The sequence below is a fragment of the Myotis myotis genome, unplaced genomic scaffold (genome assembly GCF_014108235.1).
Source record: "Myotis myotis isolate mMyoMyo1 unplaced genomic scaffold, mMyoMyo1.p scaffold_m19_p_19, whole genome shotgun sequence".
Lineage (NCBI taxonomy): Eukaryota > Metazoa > Chordata > Mammalia > Chiroptera > Vespertilionidae > Myotis > Myotis myotis.
This window is the reverse complement of record NW_023416323.1, coordinates 13,092,157-13,115,375: the sequence shown is the minus strand read 5'-3', so window position 1 is coordinate 13,115,375 and position 23,219 is coordinate 13,092,157. Positions and strand designations below refer to the sequence as shown.

The window sequence follows — 23,219 nt, the reverse complement described above, 5'->3', positions numbered from 1 at the left end:
TTTTTTTAGATAAAAATAAGTCCTTTTCAAGAGATCAGTGTGGGGGCTGGAGTCTCTTACTTTGGCTCCATTACGATTACAAAAGAGCCTCTGCTAACACCCTCAGTCAGTATAGCTTCATTAGTCATTAGACCCAACTCCAGGACTGTTGCTTGGTCTTAGTTTTTGACTCCTAAGTCTATGTTTGTGGCGCTAAAAAATTTAATTACTAGTACAGCTAACATCTAATCTTATTTTATATTAGAGGCTCGATGCACAAAGATTCGTGCAAAAATAGGCCTTCCTTCCCAGCTGCTGGCACCACCTTTACACGCTGCCCAGAAGCCCGGAGCAGCCAGGGCGAGGCGGAACGCCTGCATCATCACCATGGCAAGTGTCCTGGCCTGGCCACCGCCATCTTTGTCATGTCAATTTGCATATTCCCTCCTTATTGGCTGTGGGTGCCATCATCTTTGTTGCAAAGTGACGGTCAATTTGCATATTCTGTCTTTATTAGATAGGCTTAGTTTCAGGTGTACATACACCTGTGGCACTCTGCTGGGCCTTCTCCATCTCAGCTTTTCTCAGGCAGCCTTTGGCCAGTGTTCGTGTTGTGCTGTCCTCCAGTGAGAATCCTAGGTGCCAATATTTATTCTGGGATGACTCTACATTTTCTTCTCCCAACCAACAGAAATTTATGCTTATACCTGTTTAACTTAATACAATGCCAAGTAACTCCTCTACCTCCCACTTGCTAGCAGTCCACTGGCTCTTTTCAGAACAGGGGTCAGGCAAACTAAAGCCTGCAGGCCAGTTGCCTGTTCTGTAAATATAGTTTTTTAAAAAAGATATATTTTTATTGATTTCAGAGTGGAAGGGAAAGGGGGAGAGAGAGATAGAAACATCAATGATGAGAGAGAATTATTGATGGGCTGCCTCCTGCATGCCCCCTACTGGGGATCAAACTCTCAACCTGGTTCATAGGTCGTGACCAGCTGGTTCATAGGTCGATGCTCAACCACTGAGTCATGGCAGCCCAGCTGTAAGTAAAGTTTTATTGGGATGCAAACATGCTCACTTGTTGGGTGTCTATGGCTACTTTCATGGTACAACAGTAGAGCTGAGTAGTTGTAAAACACAGACTGCATGGTTAGCAAAGCCTAAATTATTTACTAAATGGCCTTTACAGAGAATGTTTCCTGTGGGTTTTTTTAAGTTACTGATTTCATAGAGAAAGAGAAGCACTGATTTGTTGTCCCACTTACTTATACATTCATTGTTGCTTCTTGTATAAGCCTGACCAGGAACAAACAAAAAACCTTGGTGTATTGGATGATGCTCTAACCAGCTAAGCTATCTGGCCGGAGCTCCTGACCCATTTTAGAAAGAGCACTGAATTAGTAATTTTATTAATTATTAGGGTGGATATTTCATCAATCAGTATAAGATTAATTCGTCCTCTAGAAGAAAATTTTCAAAACTGCATTACAGCCCAGGCCGGTCAGCTCAGTTCTCCCACAAGGTTTGATCTCCAGTCAGAGCACATACAAGAATCAACTAATGAGTGCATACATAAGTGGAACAGCAAAAATCGAGGTTTCTCTCTCTCTCTCTCTCTCTCTCTCTTTCTCTCTCTCTTTCTCCCCCTTCCTCTAAAATCAATAAATATTTTTTAAAATGTTTTTTAAAACTGCATTACATGAGCCATGTGCACGGGACAGTGTAATAAGAAAAGGCTTGCCCTGACCGGTTTGGCTCAGTGGATAGAGCGTCGGCCTGCGGACTGAAAGGTCCCAGGTTCGATTCCGGCCAAGGGCATGTACCTTGGTTGCGGGCACATCCCCAGTAGGAGGTGTGCAAGAGGCAGCTGATCGATGTTTCTCTCTCATCGATGTTTCTAACTCTCTATCCCTCTCTCTTCCTCTCTGTGAAAAATCAATAAAATATATTTAAAAAAAAAAAAAAAAAGAAAAGGCTTGCCCTGACCCGTTTGGCTCAGTGGATAGAGCATTGGCCTGCAGACTGAAGGGTCCCAGGTTCGATACTGGTTAAGGGCATGTACCTTGGTTGTGGGCACATCCCCAATGGGGGATGTGCAGGAGGCAGCTAATCAATGCTTCTCTCTCATTGATATTTCTAACTCTCTATCCCTCTCCCTTCCTCTCTGTAAAATATCAATAAAAAATATATTATTTTTTTAAAAAAAGAAAAGGCTTGGTGGCTCTTAAGAGACCCAGGGATCCCAGGAAATCCAACACTTCGGAGAAACCAAGATGGCGGCATAGGTAAACACCGGAAATTGCTGCCTCCCACAACAACTTCAAAAATACAACGAAAAGACAAAACGGACATCATCCAGAACTACAGGAAGGCTGGCTGAGTGGAAATTCTACAACTAGAGGGAAAGAGAAAAGCACTGAGACTCAGAGGAGCTGCGGAAGTAAAGTGCAGAGGTACGGAGGCTCGAGCGGGCGCGGAAAGGGGCTGGCACCTGAGGACGCGGCTGTCTCTTTGAATCGGGAGGGAGTCACAAGCTCTCAATTGCTCTGAACTCCAGTTCTGGGAAGTCTCTGGGGACCCAGACTCATACGGGGAGAAACTGGAATGTCTGGCAGCGGGCAGAACTTGGAACTTGAGGGCGGCTTTCCCTCAGAGGTGCTTGCAGCAATAACCAGGACACTGAGACGCGGGGCCTCTTAGGGTAGGGCTGAGGATCAGCCATAGCTGCTTGCTCCGCCCTGATGATTCCCTGAGACCCCGCCCCACCCAGGCTGCTAGCAGAGGCTTTTGCATATGAATGCCCCAGCCATTTGCAATCTGAAAATTACCTAACAAATTGCAGCTGGGCCAGACAGACCCAGAATTTCCAAGAGAAGGCCCAAGGCCCCACAGCAGCTTGCATTGCTTCACAGCTGGGCCTCATCTGGGCACCTCCAAACTCCAAAAAAGGAAGGGGAATCTGCAGATCTCTTTGTAGCTCCTGCTGGGTAGCCTCAGGCAGAGGCTAAATTAGCACCTCCTTAGATCCAAGAGCCAGTATGCCCGGTGGTCAGAGTGGGACCATCCAGATTGCAGCTCCTCAGATCCATAAGGGACACACTCAGGGGGCAGACTCAGGGAGCACCAAAGCTCCACTGAAGCAAGTCTTGCCCCAGAAGGGTGTCTCCAGCACAGAAGTTCTCCCACTGCAGACACAGCTGATTCTCACAGCCAATTGGCCTGGAGGTCAATTCCTCCCAGTGATAATTACAACAATCAAGGCTTAACTACAACAAGACTGTGCACAAAGCCTACAAGGGGGTGCACTAAGAGTGTCCACCTCAGGTAATTGGGGAGGCTAAGCCAGTGGGTCCTATAGGACATCTAGCACAGAAAGCCACTCTATCAACACAGGGAAGCATAAAAAATGTGGAGACAAAGAAACAGGACACAAATGACAGAAATGGAGGAAAGCAAACTATTGGATATAGAGTTCAAAACCACACTTTTAAGGTTTTTCAAGAACTTTCTAGAAACCACCGACAAACTTAGTAAGATCCTCCAAAAGACGGGTGAGACCGCCGATAAAGGTAGTGAGATCCTCAAGAAATCTAGTGAGACCATCGAGGGTATGAAAAAGGACCAACTAGAAATTAAGCATACACTGGCTGAAATAAAGGATATTATGCAGAGTTCCAACAGCAGACTAGAGGATCGCAAGAATCAAGCCAAAGATTTGAAATACGAAGAAGCAAAAAACACCCAACCGGAAAAGCAAAACGAAAAAAGAATCCAAAAATGCGAGGATAGTGTAAGGAGCCTCTGGGACAGCTTCAAGTGTACCAACATCCGAATTATAGGGGTGCCAGAAGAAGAGAGAGAGCAAGACATTGAAAACCTATTTGAAGAAATAATGACAGAAAACTTCCCCCACCTGGTGAAAGAAATAGACTTACAAGTTCAGGAAGTGCAGAGAACCCCAAACAAAAGGAATCCAAAGAGGACCACACCAAGACACATCATAATTAAAATGCCAAGAGCAAAAGAAAAAGAGAGAATCTTAAAAACAGCAAGAGAAAGAAACTCAGTTACCTACAAGGGAATACCCATACGACTGTCAGCGGATTTCTCAACAGAAACTTTGCAGGCCAGAAGGGAGTGGCAAGAAATATTCAAAGTGATGAATACCAAGAACCTACAACCAAGATTACTTTATCCAGCAAAGCTATCATTCAGAATTGAAGGTCAGATAAAGAGCTTCACAGATAAGGAAAAGCTAAAGGAGTTCATCACCACCAAACCAGGATTATATGAAATGCTGAAAGGTATCCTTTAAGAAGAGGAAGAAGTAAAAAAGGTAAAGATACAAATTATGAACAACAAATACACATCTATCAACAAGTGAATCTAAGAATCAAGTGAATAAATAATCTGATGAATAGAATGAACTGGTGATTATAATAGAATCAGGGACATAGAAAGGGAATGGACTCACTATTCTGGGGGGGGGGGGAAAGGTGTGGGGGATGCGGGAAGAGACTGGACAAAAATCGTGCACCTATGGATGAGGACAGTGGGTGGGGAGTGAGGGCGGAGGGTGGGGTGGGAACTGGGAGGAGGGGAGTTATGGGGGGAAAAGAGAAACAACTGTAATAATCTGAACAATAAAGATTATTTTTTTAAAAAAAGAGAACAATTAAAAAAACAAAAACAAACAAACAAAAAAACCCCAACACTTCTCTCCCTGGAACCTTCCACTTCCAGAGATCTCTTTGGCCACTTCAATGAGGGAATAGAGGTATGCAGCCTGGAAAGGCATGGACATATCTGCAACACCCACAGAGCCTGGGTCTCCTGTGTAATTCAAATGAGCTCCACTGCCAGAAGCCATTCTCCCAAAAAACAGAGGTGAACAAGGCAGAAAAGAATGAAAACCTCACTTTCTCAGTGTTTCCAACATCTCAATAATTGTAATTCCCTGGGGTCGCCTCTTCATGGCCTGCTACCGTCCCCAGTCTGCCCAAACGTCCCTTCTAACAGTGGTGTTTGCAGCTGCAGACAATCAGGAAAGAAGTGCCTTGCACTGCTGCCTTCCTGCACCGAGACCCCAGCCCATGTGGGGCTGCCTGTCTGTGAACTTCCAATGCAGCACCACCCTGTCCCTCCATAACTCCATCTAACCCTGCCCACCCCTCCTGCTCCACCCATCATTCCCAACCTGCCTCCCCTCTTCCTTCTTTCCCTGCCTCCTAGCCTGCTTCCTTCCTTCCTTCCTCCTTTCCTTTAACAAACATTTGAGTACCTGTTAGATGTTTGAATAGGTATTCAAAGTTTAAAATGGTGTTATTTTTTAATAAATCTTGTCTCTTCTGACATCTGCCAACCTACCTGAAGGGTGGAAATGAGCTCGTCTTTTTCTTTCATTCGGTCTTCATAAGCCAGCAACAAGGGTGACAGGTACTTTATATCCAACTGAAGATAAAGGTTGGTAAAGAAGGTTAATATATTTCTTACATCTAAACACAACCAGAAAATTTTTTTAAAGATGATAAAATACACTTAATTTGGAATGGATTTGAATAGCTATTCAAATATAGCCCAGAAAATATGGGCCTGAAATTAAATAACTTTTACTTACCAACCAGGGTGGTATAGGGCCCTTTGATGGTAGGCCTTCAATATTTATACTCTAAGAACAAAACACATTTTGAAGACAAATTAAACTATAATTCTGAAATTTCAAGCCTTAAGATATTCTTAATCAACTATGCATCAGCAATCTATGCATCTATATGTGTAGAAAATGTTCTTTTGGAATGTTTGAGAATAATTTGCGATAAAATGCCTCCTTTCCTGTAATACTTCAGTGTATATTTCCTAAAAAGAAAAACCTTCACTTACTCAACCACACTGCCATCATAAAAATCAAGAACTCAACAGTGATATACAATATTCTAATCTACAGAATATATTCAAATTTCACCTATTTTCTATAAGTTCAACTATTTTTTTTTAATACCATGTAGTATTTTGGTGAGTATAACTGTTCACAGTTTCTTATGATCCTTAGTATTTTTGTGTTATCAGTTCTAATGCCTCCTCTTTATTTCTAATTTTATTTGAATCATCTTTTTTCTTAGTCTAGCTAAAGGTTGGTCAAATGTATTTGTCTTTTCAAAAAACCAGTTCTTAGTTTCATTGATGTGTTCTGTTGTCTTTTTAGTCTCTATTTCATTTATTTCTGCTGATTTTCATTTTATTCCTCCTGTTAACTTTGAGCTAAAAGTCTTCTTTTGTTTAGTTCCTCAAGGTGTAAACTTAGGTTATTCATTTATTCTTAGATTTTAATGTTTGTATTTATTGCTATAAAATTCCCTTTAGAACTACTTTTGCTGCTTCCCATAAGTTTTGGCACGTCATGCTTCCATTTTCATTTTTTTCAAGGTATTTTTTTTTTCTTTTCCATTTTCATTTGTTTCAAGGTATTTTTTTACTTCTCTTTTGACCCACTGGTTGTTCAGTAGCATGTTGTTCAATGTCCACATATTTGTAAATTTTCTTATACTTTCTAATTTCATACACTGTGGTCAGAAAAGATGCTTGATACGTCAATATTCTTAAATTTATTAAGACTTGTTTTGTGTCCGAACATATGGTCTGTACTGGAGAATGTTCCGTGTGCACTTGAGAAGAGTGTGTAGTCTGCTGCTGTTGGAGGAAAAGTTCTGTATTAGGTCTGTCTGATCTAACATGCAGTTTAAGTCCAATATTTCCTTATGATTTTCCATCCTGATGACCTATCTATTATTGGGGTATTGAAGTCCCCTACTATTATTGCTATTTCCCCCTTCAGTTGTTAATATTTGCTTTATATATTTAGGTGCTCTGATATTGGGTACATAAATATTTACAATTATTATATTCTCTTGATGAATTGACTCCTTGACCATTATGTAATAGCCTTCTTTGTCTCTTTTACCGTTTTAATTTAAACTCTATTTTGTCTGATATAAACATAGTTACCCCTTCTTTCTTTTGGCTTCCATTTACATTAAATGTATGTTTCTATCCCTTCACTTTCAGTCTAAGTATGTCCTTACAGCTGAAGTGAGTCTTTTGTAGGCAGCAGATAGTTGGATCTTTTTTCCGTTTATCTATTCTGCCACTCTATGACTTTTGATTGTAGAATTTAGTCCTTTCATTTTAATTAATTATTATGACCTTTTTAGTTGCCATCTGTTCATTGTTTGCTGGTTGTTTTGTAATTCCTTCCTGCCTTTCTTGCTCTCTTTCTTTGTGATTTGATGCTTTCCTGTAGTGGTATGTTTTGATTCTTCCTTTCTCTTTCTCTTTTGTGTACATCTATTATAGGTATTTGCTTTGTGATTACCATGAGGCTTGCATAAGACATTTTTAACAGTCATTTTAAGCGATTAACAACTTTGAGCTTCTAATCAGCTTGCATCTACATGCTCACTACAATTCCCCTCACTGGGTCACTGGTAGGTCTCAGTACACAATAAACACACACAGCTCTATATTTTTACCACCACCCCACATTTTGTTTTTGATATAATTTATACCTTTCTATATTGTTTATCCATTAACAAATTATTGTATATTGAATACTTTTGTCTTTAACCTTTATACTAGAAGTATGATTTACATCATTACAATATTGGAGTATTTTGAATTTAACTATATATTTACCTTTACCAGTAAGTTTTATACTTTCATATGATTTTGTTACTAATTAGTACCTATTCTTTTCAGCTTGAAGAACTCCATTTATTTATTTATTTATTTATTATATTTTATTGATTTTTTTACAGAGAGGAAGGGAGAGAGATAGAGAGTTAGAAACATCAATGAGAGAGAAACATTGATCAGCTGCCTCCTGCACATCTCCCACTGGGGATGTGCCCGCAACCCAGGTACATGCCCTTGACCGGAATTGAACCTGGGACCTTTCAGTCCGCAGGCCAACGCTCTATCCACTGAGCCAAACTGGTTTCGGCTGAAGAACTCCATTTAAAAAAAAAAATTCTTTTTTTATTGATTTCAAAGAGGAAGAGAGAAGGAATATAGAAACATCAATAAGAGAGAATCATTGATTGGCTGCCTCCTACACACCCCCTACAGGGGATTGAGCCCGCAACCTGCACATAAGCGCTGACAGGGAATCGAACTGTGACCTCCTGGTTCATAGGTCAACACTCAACCACTGAGCCACACTGGCTGGGCATTGAAGAATTCTTTTTAACATTTTTTGTAAGGCTGGTCAGCTGGTGATGAACTCCTTTGAATTTTGTTTGTCTGGAAAACTCTTTATCTCAGTTCTGAAGGACCACTTTTCCAGGTAGACTATTCTTATTTGGCATAATTTTTTCTTTCAGCACTTTGAATAGATCATCCTACTCCCCTGTGGCCTGCAGTTTCTGCTGAAAAAATCCACTTACAGTCTTATGGAGGTCCCCTTGTATGTGAAGAACATTTTCTCTTGCTATTTTTAAGATTCTCTCTTGGAGACTCACTGACGCCAAGTGGGAAATGGCCATTTTGCGTGTTCCTTTTACCTTTTGACAATTTAAAATAATGTGGTTTGGTGTGGGTCTCTTTATTTTATTTATTTATCTTATTTATTTTTTTGTTAATCCTCACCCAAGGATATTTTCCAATTGGTTTTTAGGGAGAGTGGAAAAGAGAGAGAGAAACACACAGAGAGCAACATCAATGTGAGAGAAACACATCGATTGGTTGCCTTATACTAGGGCCAGGTCCCAAGGAACCTGCAACCAAGGTATGTGCCCTTGACCAGGACTGAATCCGGGACCCTTTCGTTCGCAGGCCGACATTTAAGCCAAACCGGCTAGGGTGGTGTGGGTCTCTTTAGATTACTTTGGTACTCTGGACTTCCTGAATCTGGTTATCTGTTTCTTTCCCCAGGTTAGGGGAGTTTTCAGCCATTATATCTTTGATAAGGTTTCTGTCCCTTTCTCTCTTTTTCTTCTGAGACCTCTAAAATGTGTATATACATCTGCTTGATGGTATGCCATAAGTCCCTTAAGCTATCTTCACACTTTTTCATTCTTTTTTGATTCTCTGATTGGATGAATACCACTGCCCTGTTTTCAAGTTTGCTGATCCTTTTTCCATTTGCTTTAGTCTGCTGTGGAACCCTTCTATTGACTTTTTCAGTTTAGTTATTGTATTCTTCAGCTTTATGATTTCTTTGGTACCTTATTATATCTTCTATCTCTGTTGAAATTCTCACTTGTTCATGCATTGCTTTCCTGACCTCGATGAGCATCTTTAATTTTTTTGTTTTGAGAGTACTGTTGTGAAAGCTGGGGACAGGAAGAGCTTAGGATAGAAGCAGCAACAGAAGAGAGCCTAGGCAGGGCTGCTTTGGCTCATTGGAGAGTCAGAGAACAGGGGGCCTTGGAGATAGGTTCAGGGGGTTAGCCCAGGACAAGCTGCCTCCGCCTACTGCTCTCCTGGCTGCCAGTCTCGTGGGGCCCTCAGATGCATGCCTGAGAAGGAAGAAAGGTGTGGGCGTGCTCCCCTGAGGGAGAGCTCCCTTGATGAGCATCTTTACGACTGTTATACGACTGAGTAAATCACTTATTTCCATCTCATTAAGGCTGGTTTCTGAAGATTAATTTTGTTCTTTTGTTTGAAACACATTCCTTCCTTTCTTCATTTTCCTGGACCCTCTGAGTTAGTGTTGCTAATTAGATAAAGCAGCCTCCTCTCCTAGTCTTGGCAGAATGGTCTCTTATAGGAGATGAACCTCACCAATCAGCCCAGTTGGAGTTCCTGGTTGCCTTTCAAACCTTTGTGATAGTCCACTGTCTTTGTTCTTAGTGGCTCCCAGTAGTTGAGGAGATACCAAGACCCACAGTGTCCCAACGAGGGGACTGCAGTCAGCACCTAGATGCAGGATGTTTAGAAGCCAGACCCTCAGGCAGCAATCAGGAAAGTATGCAGTTACACCCCTTTAAGGGAAAAAGTGGGAGATGGCCATTTTTGCAGGCTCCCTTTGTGCTGAGCCTGGGATACAGCTTCAGAGTTTGGGGGTGTGCTCCTGAGCCCATTTAAAAACTGTTTCTTGTTTGCTATAAACCTGTGTGGGACCCATGAATGCAAGTCCCATTGACCAGAGTTCGGTGATTTGGGGTCTGTATAAACTAGTCTGTCTTCTTTTGAGAGTTAGTGCACTGATAAATTACAGTTGTAAACTTGAGGAACAAGACTTAGAATGGAGCCCTAGGTGGTTTGGCTCAGTGGATAGAGCGTCGGCGTGTGGACTGAAGGGTCCCAGGTTCAATTCTGGTCAAGGGCACATTCTTGGGTTGCGGGCTCGATCCCCAGTGGGGTCGTGCAGGAGGCAGCCAATCAATGATTCTCTCTCATCACTGATATTTCTCTCTCTCTCTCTCCCTCTCCCTTCCTTTCTGATATCAATAAAGATATATTAAAAAAAAAAAAAAAAAGAGGGAAGGAAGGGAAGAAAGGAAGGGAGGTGGAGGGGAGAAGAAGGAAATAGAAAGGTCCCTAGAATATGCTGTGCTTTGTATGTGTCTTTTTATGCCAAATTGTAATAAATATGAATCCCTCAATTCAACTTGAAAGGCTAGAAAAAGGCTGATTTTTCTTAATTGGAAACATTACCTCTTCCTTCGATAAATGCCTGAATTTTGTTTGATATCTGCTCAGTTCTACATTCAAACGATGGACAGTCATTTTCAACCCATCATTTTCATCCACCAGTTCTTGAGCTTGTTTTCTTAGATAAAGTAATTCAGGTGCAGCAACTACTGAAAAAAATTAATATTATACTCTAAGAACATGTATCAAATAGATTAAGATTTTATATGAATTGCTAACCATCTGCCCTTTTGGGCTCACAGAGGCAGTGAATTACATATAGGTTCAAATGATTAAAAGTTTCTAAGTTTTTTAACACTAAATAGTCAACACTTTGGAAGTTTGTGGAAATTTTTACATGTACAACTAATTAAGGCAAAATAAAAACTTTAGATTGAAAAGGAAAAGTCAGTTTTCAATGATATATAAGTATTTGCCTTGCAAATCATATAGTATAAATGGAAAATTTATTAAAATAACTTTCCCAAATATTAAAAAACATAATAGAAAATAGATCCCACAAAGTAATAACAGAAATAATGTAAAGTATCTAGAAATAAGTGGGACTAAGACAAGAAAGATGCAAGGTCTATAAGAAGAAAATAATATAATCTTGCTTCAGGCAATAGTATTAGCCTTATATAAATAGATAGATGGATAGAGACAAAAATCAGTGAATATATGTATAACCTGAGAGTTAAAAAGGACTTGACATCAAGGGCATAAGCCATAAAAGAAAAATATCCTTTAGATTTAAATTATCAACAAACTGAAGGCTAACATCCTTAATACACAAAGAGCTCTTACAAAACAATGAGAAAAAGCCAGATATCTCAATTTAAAGTCAGAAAATTTAGCCCTGGCCATTGTGGCTCGGTTGGAGCGTCATCCAATGTACCAAAAGGTTGCAGTGAGGGCATATACCTAGGTTGTGAGTTTGGTCCCCAGTCAGGGTGTGTATGGGAGGCAACCAATTGATGTTTCTCTCTCATATTGATTTCTTTCTTTCTCTCTCTCTCTCTCTCTCTCTCTCTCTCTCTCTCTCTGACAATAAAAACATATCCTTGGGTGAGAATTTAAAAAACAACAATATACCAATGTTAATTTCTTAGCGTGGACAACTGTACTATTGTTAAGAGGTAGACATTAGAAACCTGAATAAAGACTATAATGCAGCCCTGGCTGGGCTGGATCGCCAGTAGGGGCGTGCAGGAGGCAACAAATAGATGCTCATGTTTTTTATATTTTATTTATCTTTTTTTGTTGTTGCTAATCTTCACCTGACGATATTTTTCCATTGATTTTTAGAGAGTGGAAGGGAGGGGAAAAGCCACATCCATTGGTTGCCTACTTCACATGTCCCCACAGGGCTGGGGATTGAACCTGCAACCCAGGTATGTACCCTTGACCAGAATCAAACCTGGATCCTTCAGCCTGCGGGACAACACTCTATCCACTGAGCCAAACCGACTAGGGCTCACTGTTTATGTTTTGATCTCTCCCTCTCCCTTCCTCTTTCTCTAAAATAAATAAAAACATGTTTTTTAAAGTGGGAAAATTTATAAAAGAAAAAGAAAATGATATGCAAAGATATGAAAAAAATACCCAAGCTCACTGATAATAAGAGAAATACAATTTAAAATGGGATTCCTGCCCTAACCGGTTTGGCTCAGTGGATAGAGTGTTGGCCTACGGACTGAAGGGTCCCATGTTCGATTCTGGTCAAATGTTTCTAGCTCTCTATCCCTCTCCCTTCCTCTCTGTAAAAAATCAATAAAATATATGTTTTTAAAAAATGGGATTCTTTTTTTGCCTATCAAATTAGCAAGAAAAATATAATCCTCATTATTGGTAAATATGTGGTGAAAAGGCACTTTTATATGCTGTTCAATGAGATACAAACTGATATGAAATATATGTAAAGTTACTTTCCTAAGCATCAAATCCAGAAGTATTAGAATTTCTTTAGCATAACAATAATGATATAGCAGATAAAGTCAAATTTCACAAAAGAACCTAAAATATATCAACATTAAAATCAATAAATATTACAACCTAAAATATTAACTCTCAAAATAAGAAAATGAGTTTGTTCCTTTAATTAAAAAACTGTAGTTGTCCCCACCTTCCTTAGAGGATGCCTTCTCGGCCTCTTTCAGCTTTCCATTTTCTTTTACTCTTCTCTTAAATTTTAATTGTAGTTCTTTCATTGCTTGTTTTACTATGTTAAGTTCAAGAGTAAGTGTTTGGTTTGTTGTGTTCAGATGCAAATTTTCTTCTTTTAATTTCTCAAACTTTTCTTTGGTTATTTCTATACATCGTTGACGTGTTTTACCAGTTATATCTGAAAAGGTATAAGGAAAACGTTTTAAAATATTGACATTTACAATTTTACATCAAAATTACGTGAGACTTCATTTGAAAAACCATGTTAGCAACTACTTTGTGTCAGGCCTCATGTTATTCTCTTTGCTCCTGGGAAAGAGAATGGCCTGCACAAGAAAGAATGAGTGGTCTGATGAGACTACAGTGGATGACAAGAGAGGTGACAGAGGGGGAAGCAGAACTCAGGGAAGGCGCTTGTATATCATAATATGCAGAGTGGAGGCGACCAGGAACCAGGAAGGCTTTTGGGCAGAGGTGTGAAAAGAAGAGGTTCTACTCTCAGATGAGTCCCTCAGGGCAGCAGTAAAGAAAGGGAAGGAATGAGGCCCAGCCCAGAGGAGCTCTGAGGGCAGCACTACAATGGGAACATATATGAGCGAAAGACTCAGGGGCTAAAGCCCCACAGGACCCAATAAGGAGGGGCAAATCAAGATCTGCGTTTGGAAGACACTTAGCCAGACAAGGAAACAAGTGGAGCAAGAGAAGCTAAGCTCGGCTTAGGACACAGGCCCACAGCACTGAAGGCAGACTCAGCTGAAACAGAGGGGAGCCACCAGATGTGGGCAGTATCTGATGGCACCATGGAGAGAAGGAAACCAGAGACCACGAAGGATTTTAAGAAGGAAAAGCAAGAAAGATGGGAAGAGCCCTAGCCGGTTTGGCTCAGTGGACAGAGCATCAGCCTGTGGACTGAAGGTTCCCAAGTTCGATTCCGGCCAAGGGCACATGCCCAGGTTGTGGGCTCGATCCCCAGTAGGGGAAGTGCAGGAGGCAGAGATCAATGATTCTCTCTCATCATTGATGTTTCTCTCTCCCTCTCTGAAATCACTAAAAATATATTTAAAAAAGAAAAGAAAAAGGAAAGATGGAAAGAAAAGAGAGTGATGTTCCATGAAGAGATATGCTCACAAAGCTCAAAAAAGGTGAAAACTACAATGGGCTCCCTGGCCAGGGCACACCTCCAAGTGGAGGTGGAAACAGAAGCAGAGCTTCTGTGGATAGACAAGCGGGGGAAGGCTGGTGGCTCCAGACAGTAGATTCAGCACACACCCCAGGGGACAGGCAAAAGCTAGGGAGGGGACAGGTGACTCCAGATAACACCCTCTGACCCTGATATGCATATATCCAGTCTTTAGAACATGAAAGGAAAGGCTAAGAAATGAGTAACCCCATAGCTACACTGAGAACAAGAGGGGAACCCCAGAAAGAAAACAATTGAGATTAGGTTGAAGACAGAAGCTGCAGCCTAAAATATATCAGGAGACGTCAGCTACAAAAGGTGGGGATGCCTCACCCTGGCAGATAATAGGAACCTAAATGGCCTAGAAAGATGTCCAGTTAGAGCACCAGATGGGGCTCAAATCCTTTGGGCCAGGCAGGCACTAAAGAGGCAGGGCAGGCCTGAAGGGGTGTAGAATCCCATAAGGAAGAGGGACCCCTAAAACCCCTGACTGGCCCGTCAGTCACTGGAGACAGGCTGTACAATTGGCAGCCTTGCTTGTTTCCCCATCTGAGCAGCCTGCAGTAAGCAGATACAGTGTCTCCAGGCAGACCAACAGGGGCTCTCAAGGACCAAGGTGGGCACACCACCAAGAACCAGCAAGTGTCAGAGCCAAGAAAAGCATCCAAGTCAAATTATAGAGGAGAGAGTGGCTGGCACAAAAATGACAAGATTTTGGAATAAGTATATTTAACATTTTCAAAGAGATGCTTGTTGATATTTCATAGAAATCATATAAGCAAACATTTTGAGTAATACATAAATTCAAAGGATGGGCTAAGTGGCAGGATATATACAAAGACGAATGAGCCTATGGGCTAGAAGTTAGAGCCCTAGCAAACTCCTACAACAACACCAAACCAGAGACAGAATGGGTGAAAGTCAAGTCAACCCTAAGATAGAATGGAGGACAGGCTGAAAAGGCTTGATACCCAATACAGTTTTTGGATAGTGATGTGAAGCATAACAGACAAAATTCACTTTGAAAGCTACCGAAGCTCCACAAACATTATAGGGGAGAGTGCCCCAGAAAACATCTCTAAATCTCACATTGCCTCCAACCCCAGAGCAGAACCCTTATTTGCATATATTCAGCCTCCCAGTATCTAAGCACCTCCCACAGGTCCTTCCAGTCCCCACTCCCAGGATCTGAGCACAGCTCCAGAGGACATACTTCCACTATAAGCTTTTCAATCATAATCAAATTCAAAAGGCAAATACCTGGGGAGGGTGGAGGTTTTCCACATAATGGTGTTTTTTCATCCTAAGGAGAAAAAAGTCATGAGCCTAATAAATTGAGAGTGCTAGCATCTTCGGTTCAAACTTTCTGCCTTTTTGCCTGTAAGTTCAGTCAGTCACTGTCTTTATATGTAGGTCCCATGAGTAATGGGCCATCAGTTCACATTTTTCAAGCATGTGATATGGCTGCAGGTGCTGAGCAGAGAGATGTGCAAAGCAAACTCCAGCCAGGACTTTCTCCTTGGGACATGCAAGAAGACCCCATAAACAGCAGAGAAGCACGTTTTTCAGGGTGCCGAGAAAAGAATATAAGTTCTTGCTTTTCAGCACAAAACCTTGAGGAAAGGGAAAGCTTTAACTTTTGTTAATTTTTCCATTACATGTCAGTCTGATACTAAGTTCCTAATTTCTGCTGAAAAAGTAGATGGTTTATAAATTAACTAGAGGCCCGGTGCATGAAATTTGTGCACAGTAGGGTCCCTAGGCCTAGTTGGTGATCAGGGCCGATTGGAGCCTTCTGGCTGCCAGCTGGGGCCTTCCTTCGTTCTGCACCACCCCCTGGTGGTCAGCGCACATCATAGCAAACGATCTGTCTGGTCAAACTCCCGTGGGGACAATTTGCATATTAGGCTTTTTTATATATAGATTCTACTGAGAAATGTTTAATTTTTAAATTCCTATGACCTCACACAATTCAAAACTTAAGTTAGAACTATTTCCATGTTTGCAAATTAGTTATTGTCTATTCATTCTACAAATTATGTGATTTCAAACCTCTCAATACATTAGTTTCATTTTTAAACTGTGGAAAATATGAATTTCTTCAAGTTTTTTAAGTATTAAAAAAAAACCATTCAGCCTGCCCGCAGTGGCTCAGTTGGTTGAGCATCGTCCTGTGCTGGTTTGATTCCTAGTCAGGGCACACACCTGGGTTGCAAATTCAATCCCTGCTTGGGGCGTGCATGGGAAGGCAATGGATCAATATTTCTCTCTCTCTCTTCCTTCTTCTCTTTAAGCATGTCCTTGGATGAGGATTAAAAAGAGGAAGAAACATCCAATCAGAAAGAACTCTTAAGGGAGGTTTCCCCCCCAAAAATCAAAAGTTATTTAAACATTATGGTAGAAATTCAATCTATTGAGAAAACCAGTTTTTGGAAAACTAATCTTACCTTTAAAGTCAGAACAGAATGTTCACCATCTGATTTTAAAAAGACAAGAGAAAAAATTAAAAGCAGATAAAGACATTTGACATCTCAGAAGAGTACAATCACAGAAACTCACCTTCTACAGCAGAGCTAAACAAGGCAGGGAGCAGCAGCAGGCATGGCCAGATCGCATGGCAAGCTGGTCCCAGAGCGAGGCCGGGAGCCCAGCTCTGAACTGCTCATCCTTGACTATCCTGCTCATTCCTGAGCACCTTCTGCATTAGGCCACAGCATTGCAGAACCAAGGCCAAATGCCTCAGTGTGACTATGAGCCCTTTCCATGTAGGGCTCCTCCCCATCTTTCCAACATACCCCACCCCAGTACTCCCTCCACAGGTCCCACCTGCCATTCCCCAAATGGGCTGGGCCTAGCCTGCCTGGAAGTAGCATCCAACTTGGTCAGAACAGTAGTTGTTCCTTGAAGCAAACTGCCTCAATGACACACAGGAAAACAAATCTTGTCCAGTAACTCATTTTCAACTTATAAATATATACTTGTGATTAATATCCTCCATGAAGAGGTTGACCTTATGACCCAGTTTGCCTGTACCCCTTGAGGTGAAAAGTTGGGTTTTCAACTTTTTAGAAGTTCATTGCTTTTAACTTTCCACAATTAATTTGCAGAGCAGAAATAATTGGCTGAGAAATAAATTAGAAGCAAATATGCAAAAAAAAATAATATAGAATTCAGAAAAACAAAAATGCTTAAAGATGCATACAACATTATAAATTTGCTTATTGGTTCATTACAATTACCAACACTTGAGCAACTAATCAATGAAGAGCTTATTTTTTACCAAAAAGTCATCTTAATCCACTATTTTTAAACAAACTGCCTTTTTAAAAAATGTATTTTTAAACATTTTTCCAATTAAAGTTGACATTCAATATTAACAGACCTGGTTTTGATGACGTGTTTTGGGGCAGCCTGGACTGGGCACCAGATGAAATCCTACCCAGTCCTTCTAGCCTAATGGCCTCTTCTCCCTGCCACTTTGTACAACTGGCAGACAATGTTGATTGCTCTCTGGTCTTTGTGCCCACTTCTACGACCAGCCTTAGCACCCAGGCAGTTTACCATCTACACATCCTCCCCTGCAACTAGAATGTGAGGGTAAAGGCTGTGGCTCCATCATTTCTGGCACATAGTAAGCTGAATAAATTTCTGATGAGCAAATGTTTAAACTGATAAAAAAAAATAATTAAAATAATGTACATTTTTAATAACTGTTACAATATGCTTGATTTGGTATCTTCCAATGCTATATCAGATCTACTTCCTTCCTATTTAATGGAATCTTCTATGTGTCCCTTAAATTCTTCACAAAATAAAGTTGGGGGAGGGCAGGGGATTAAATGGGGGGGAAAAACAGGCTTCTAGTCAAAATGGCAGAGTAGGTAAACGCAGTACTGACATCTCTTGTGACCGCTTCAAAATTACAACTAAACTACTGAACAACCATCACTGAGAACTGCCTGAAGTCTAGCTGAACAGAACTCCTATAACTAAGGAAGCCGCAGGGAGACCGGTAGGAGGGGCAGAAATGCAGAATGGTCATGTCCCACACCCATGTGAGGAGGTTAAGAATCAGGAGGGATATCTCAGCTGGGGAGGAGTCTCAGCCCAGGGTTCCAGGGCCAGGAACAGAAGTTCCCATAATACAGCAGAGATTGAGTCTGAGTAAGATGGAAGGCTGCTGGGGTCCCAGGGAGTTCCTCTTAAAGGGCCCACACTCAGACTTACTCAGACTCACTTGCTCTGAACATAGGAACTAAATTGTCTGGCTTTGGGGTGAGGGCTGGAGGGGTAGCTTTCTCCCAGACAGAAGTGCAAGCAGAAGACATGTTCCTTTGCTGAGTCCTCCCCCTATAGAGCTGGCAGCAGGCACATACTTGAGTCTCCATTTACGTGGCTAACACTGTTCACCCTACCTGGGTGATTCCCTGAGATCCTCACCCAACTTTCAGACCCACCCAAGCCGCTTGGCTTGAACTTCAGACTTTGCTAAAATCTCTCAAAGGTTCATAAATCTCAAACAAGCAGCATCTGGCCTCAGCATGCCCTTTACCTCTTGCCAAGCAGCCCAAGCCCAGTACTAGCAGCAGCCAGCCTTGGTTCATAGCTTGGCCTCTCCTGGGCACCTCCAAGCCCAGCACAAGTGGCAACTATCTGCATGAGCCACATGCTGGGTGGTCCCTGGCATGGCACAAGCAGTGGCTAGCTGTGGCCTGCACCTCCAGGGAGGCTCCTGGGCCAATGCACCCAGAGGACAGCTTCAGACCATATGAGAGCATCACCCAATCACCTCCACCAGCAGACTCCTCTGGCACCGAGCCCTGCTGAAGCAAGTCCTGCTCCATGTAGTCGGCCCCTACACAAAAGCTCCTCTGCTACAGTCTTGGCCAATCCTCACAGCTGATTGGCCTGGGGGTCAATCCCTCCCATTGACAGAAATCAAGGCTCAACTACTAAACAGGAGGGTGTACATAGCCCCTATATGGTAGGGGGTGCGGGGGGTTGCACCTGGAGTGCTCAGCTCGGGTTACTACAGAGGCTGTGCCAGTGGGCCCTACAGGACATGTACTACATTAGGCCACTCTACAAAGCCTGGGACACATAGCAGCTCTACCTAATACAAACACAGGGAGGCAGCCAAAACAAGGAGACAAAGCAACATGTCCCAAATGAAAGAACAGGAGGGCAAAACTCCCCCTACCCAAAAAATTAAACAAAATGAAGACAAGCAATCTACCAGAGATACAAAGTTCAAAATACTGGTGACAGCCAGGCCAGTGTGTCTCAGTGGTTGAGTGTTGACCTATGAACCAGGAAGTCACGGTTTGATTCCCAGTCAGGGTACATGTCCGGGTTTGGGGCTGGTCCACAGTAAGGGCCATGCAGGAGGCAGCTGATCAATTATTCTCTCTCAACATTGACGTTTCTATCTCTCTCTCCCTCTTCCTTCCTCTCTGAAATCAATAAAAATATATTTTAAAAAAATATATATTTTAAAGAATAATGGTTATAAGGATGCTCAAGAAACTTAGAAAAAGATAGATTAACTCAGTGAGAACTTCAACAAAGAGATAAAAACAGAAATGGAGATAAAAAACATAAAAAAGGACAGAAATAAAGAGTACAATAACTGAAATGAAGAAACAGTAAAATGAATCAACAGTTGATTGTGAAGTAGAGGATCAAAGCAGCAATTTGGAAAATAAGTAACAGAAAACACCCAATCAGAACAGCAAAAAGACAAAAGAATCCAAAAAATGAGGACCGTTTAAGGGGCCTCTGGAACAACATTAAGAGTACCAACAGGCCTAGCTGTTTTGGCTCAGTGGGTAGAGCATAGGCCTGCAGACTGAAGGGTACTGGGTTTGATTCCAGTCAAGGGCATATGCCCCGGTTGCGGGCTCGATCCCCAGTAGGGGGTGTGCAGGAGGCAGCCGATCAATGATTCTCTCTCATCGTTGATGTTTCTCTCTCTCTCTCTCCCTCTCCCATCCTCTCTGAAATCAATAAAAATATATTTTTAAAAAAAGAGTACCAACCTTCATGGGGGTGCCAAAAAAAGAAGAGAGCAAAAAATTGAAAGCCTATTTAAAAAAATGTCAGGAAACTTCCTAATTTGGTGAAGGAAATAGACACACAAGTCCAGGAAGCATAGAGTCCCAAATAAGATGAACCCAAAGAGGCCCACACCAAGATACATCAAGATAATTAAAATGCCAAAGGTTAAAGACAAAGAGAGAATCTTAAAGGCAGTTATTATCTACAATGGAGCTCCCATAAGACTATCAGCTGATTTCTCAACAGAAGCTTAGCAGGTCAGAAGGGACTGGAACAAAATACGAAAGGCTACCAGTTTGATTCCCAGTTAGGGCACATACTTAGGTTGTGGATTCCATCCTGGGTCGGGATGTGTACAGGAGGCAACCAATCAATATTCACTCTCACACTGATGTCTCTCTCGTCCTTCCTTCCTCTTTAAAGTCAAAGAAAAAAAAAAAGTGGATGGACATGTATGAACACAGGGAGATATTCAGGATATGTCATTAGATTTAAAAATGGCAGGTAAGCCGAAACCGGTTTGGCTCAGTGGATAGAGCGTCGGCCTGCAGACTGAAAGGTCCCAGGTTCGATTCCGGTCAAGGGCATGTACCTGGGTTGCGGGCACTTCCCCAGTGGGGGATGTGCAGGAGGCAGCTGATCGATGTTTCTAACTCTCTATCTCTCTCCCTTCCTCTCTGTAAAAAATCAATAAAATATATTTAAAAAAAAAAAAAGGCAGGTAAGAAAATAATGTGTATTTTATATACATACCCAATTGTATGTTAAAAGTAATTATCTAGCCCTAGCTGGTTTTGCTCAGTGGATAGAGCATTGGCCTGTGGACTGAAAGGTCTCAGGTTCGATTCCAGTTATGGGCACATGCCTGGGTTTTGGACTTGACCCCCAGTAGGGGGCATGCAGAGGCAGCCAATCAATGATTCTATCTCATCAGAAATCAATAAAAAAAAAAATTAAAATAATAAAAGTAATTATCTAGCCCTGGCTGGTGCACTGAAGGGTTGTGGGTTTGATTCCCAGTCAAGGGCACATACCTGGGTTGCAAGTTCGATCTCTGGCCCGAGTTGGGGCGCTTGTGGGAGGTAACCAATCACTGTGTCTCTCTCACATCACATTAATGTTTCTCTCTTGCTCTCTCTCTCTTTCTACCACCCCTCTCTTCCTCCTTTTCACTCTCTCTAAAAAGAAATCAATGGAAAAAATATCCTCGGGTAAGGATCAACAACAAAAAATAATAAAATAAAATTAATTATCTATGAAGTACAATTATGTGTGTTTAACTTGATATATTTATGCATTTCCATTTTTTTTACAGTGCAAAAGTAGTACTTCTATAATTAAAAAAGGAATACAGTTTTTACATGACTTTAATATTCACACAGATTTTCCCATAGGGATAAAATATGCCACCTAACCAATGGGTGTTTCTGGCCCAGGTATTACTGGCTGGCATTCTATTTTCCAACCACCTCTCCTTGAGCACAAGCAACTCTCAGGAGGGTCCTGAGGAAGTAGTTATTGGTGCCCACTGTATGTCGGGCTCTCTTTCTCACTTCTCAGACACAAGCCATCTTTTAGGAAACTGAAAAGAGTTTCCTACCTTTACGATAATACTCTGAATTCTCTCACAGTGCCAGACAAAATATACAGACCATTGGCAACATACAGTTAGAGTTCTATTATAAACATGTCCATGCACTCATTCATCCAACAAACCCTTAGAGACAGCCTACTGTGGGCTGGGCCCAGCTCCAGGCACTGGAGATAGCATGGAGACCACTGGGCTCCAGCCCTTGCAACGCCAGGCCTCGGTCGGGGTGCAGAGGGAAGGAGTGTGTAGAGCTTCAGAGCTTGAGCCGTAGCCCTTTTCCCCAGGTGTCCTCTCAGGGCTGACGGACAGAACTTACGAAATGGACTCCAAAATAAGTACAACTTAATATCCAGGCAATTGACTCTGGAGTAACTTACCTCCAGTGAAAATAAAATTCAGAAATAGTCCTACTTGTAATAACAGAATCACAGTATGGAGGTGCAATGGCTATATGTTCCCCCTTGTTAACCAACATTTATTGTCACAAAATGTTTTTACTATTTAAAAATTGTGGGTGTTTGGGTGTTTTTTTGTTTGTTTGGTTTTTTTACCTTTTTCTTGTGTATGCTGTGGTATAAAAGTTGGATCTTGCTCAGAAATATTTTCCTCATCTTCACTGTCCACCCCATGTGACAATGGAACCTTTTGCTACAAGAGACAAAGGAGCAAACATGTGATCAAATTTCCTCCCAGTAAACTCAAGTGGCTTATTCCATACTTTCTTCAGTGCCACCTCCCTCCCTGAGAGACAAAAGGACTACACTTGAAAGGGTGGGACAAAACTTCGGATTCCTTAGGAAAAGCCCTGTGGCAAAAGCAATGACATTGGCACTACACTTAGGCCATCCAGAACTTCAAATCCCACCCATGCTGTCTGGGCAACCTCTTCCTCCTTCCTTCCAGAGACCATCCCAGAACAAGGGGCTGCATCTGGCCTGCTGTGCGTAGCACCCAATACCATCCTACCCTGGCACTGTTACCGTGTTACCATCTCCACGTGAGACAAGTGCTGTCAAATTGCCCTGTGAGAACCCTCAGTCTGGCAACTGTTTGGGGTTGAGGTTACATTCGCAGGCTTTGTGAGTCCCCTGTAAATGTTTCCTCATGAAATGGAACCCTCTCCTCCACTGCCTGTGAGCATCTCCTATGTAGAATGTTCACAGCAGCACTATTCCTGAAAGTCCCAAACTGGAAACAACCAAATATCCATCATCAATAAAATGAGAAAGTAATTGGATGGTACAGTTGTACAATGGGATAGTATACAGCAATAGCAATGAACCAATCACTGCATGCACAATAACTGAAGACTCTAAAAAACCCAAAGAATACATACTATGTGATTACATTCACAGAATTTTCAGAATAGGCAAAACTAATCTAAGGTTATTTTCTAGGATCTAATCTACTCTTGGAGTTTAGGGCAGTGCTTACCTCTGGGGGAAGTAGTGATCTTCTCTGTCACAAAGAGGGACTTCCGGGGTATTAATAATGTTTTGTATTTTTTAAATCTGGGTGGTGGATACTTTGTAAAAATTCACTGAGCTGTACACTTATGATTTATGTACCTTTTGTGTATATTTAATGCATCAATAAATAAACCAAAGGCCTGAATGG

The 23,219-nt window shown here is 41.6% G+C and overlaps 1 protein-coding gene across 5 annotated transcripts in view; it reads right to left on the bottom strand.

Annotated features, from left to right (window-relative positions):
• The window catches only part of CEP89 (centrosomal protein 89), a 73,637-nt gene that overhangs the window by 35,753 nt on the left and 14,665 nt on the right, over positions 1 to 23,219 (bottom strand). For 3 of the 5 annotated variants that reach the window (XM_036346528.1, XM_036346532.1, XM_036346531.1), the window contains exons 5-11: positions 22,154 to 22,250; positions 16,402 to 16,430; positions 15,215 to 15,257; positions 12,734 to 12,952; positions 10,633 to 10,778; positions 5,597 to 5,647; positions 5,347 to 5,430 (exon numbers count right to left, since the gene is read on the bottom strand). In XM_036346528.1, coding sequence (XP_036202421.1) covers positions 5,347 to 5,430; positions 5,597 to 5,647; positions 10,633 to 10,778; positions 12,734 to 12,952; positions 15,215 to 15,257; positions 16,402 to 16,430; positions 22,154 to 22,250 — 669 coding nt within the window. The remainder of the gene's footprint in view (positions 1 to 5,346; positions 5,431 to 5,596; positions 5,648 to 10,632; positions 10,779 to 12,733; positions 12,953 to 15,214; positions 15,258 to 16,401; positions 16,431 to 22,153; positions 22,251 to 23,219) is intronic. The other 2 variants (XM_036346530.1, XM_036346533.1) reach the window with 2 other exon arrangements.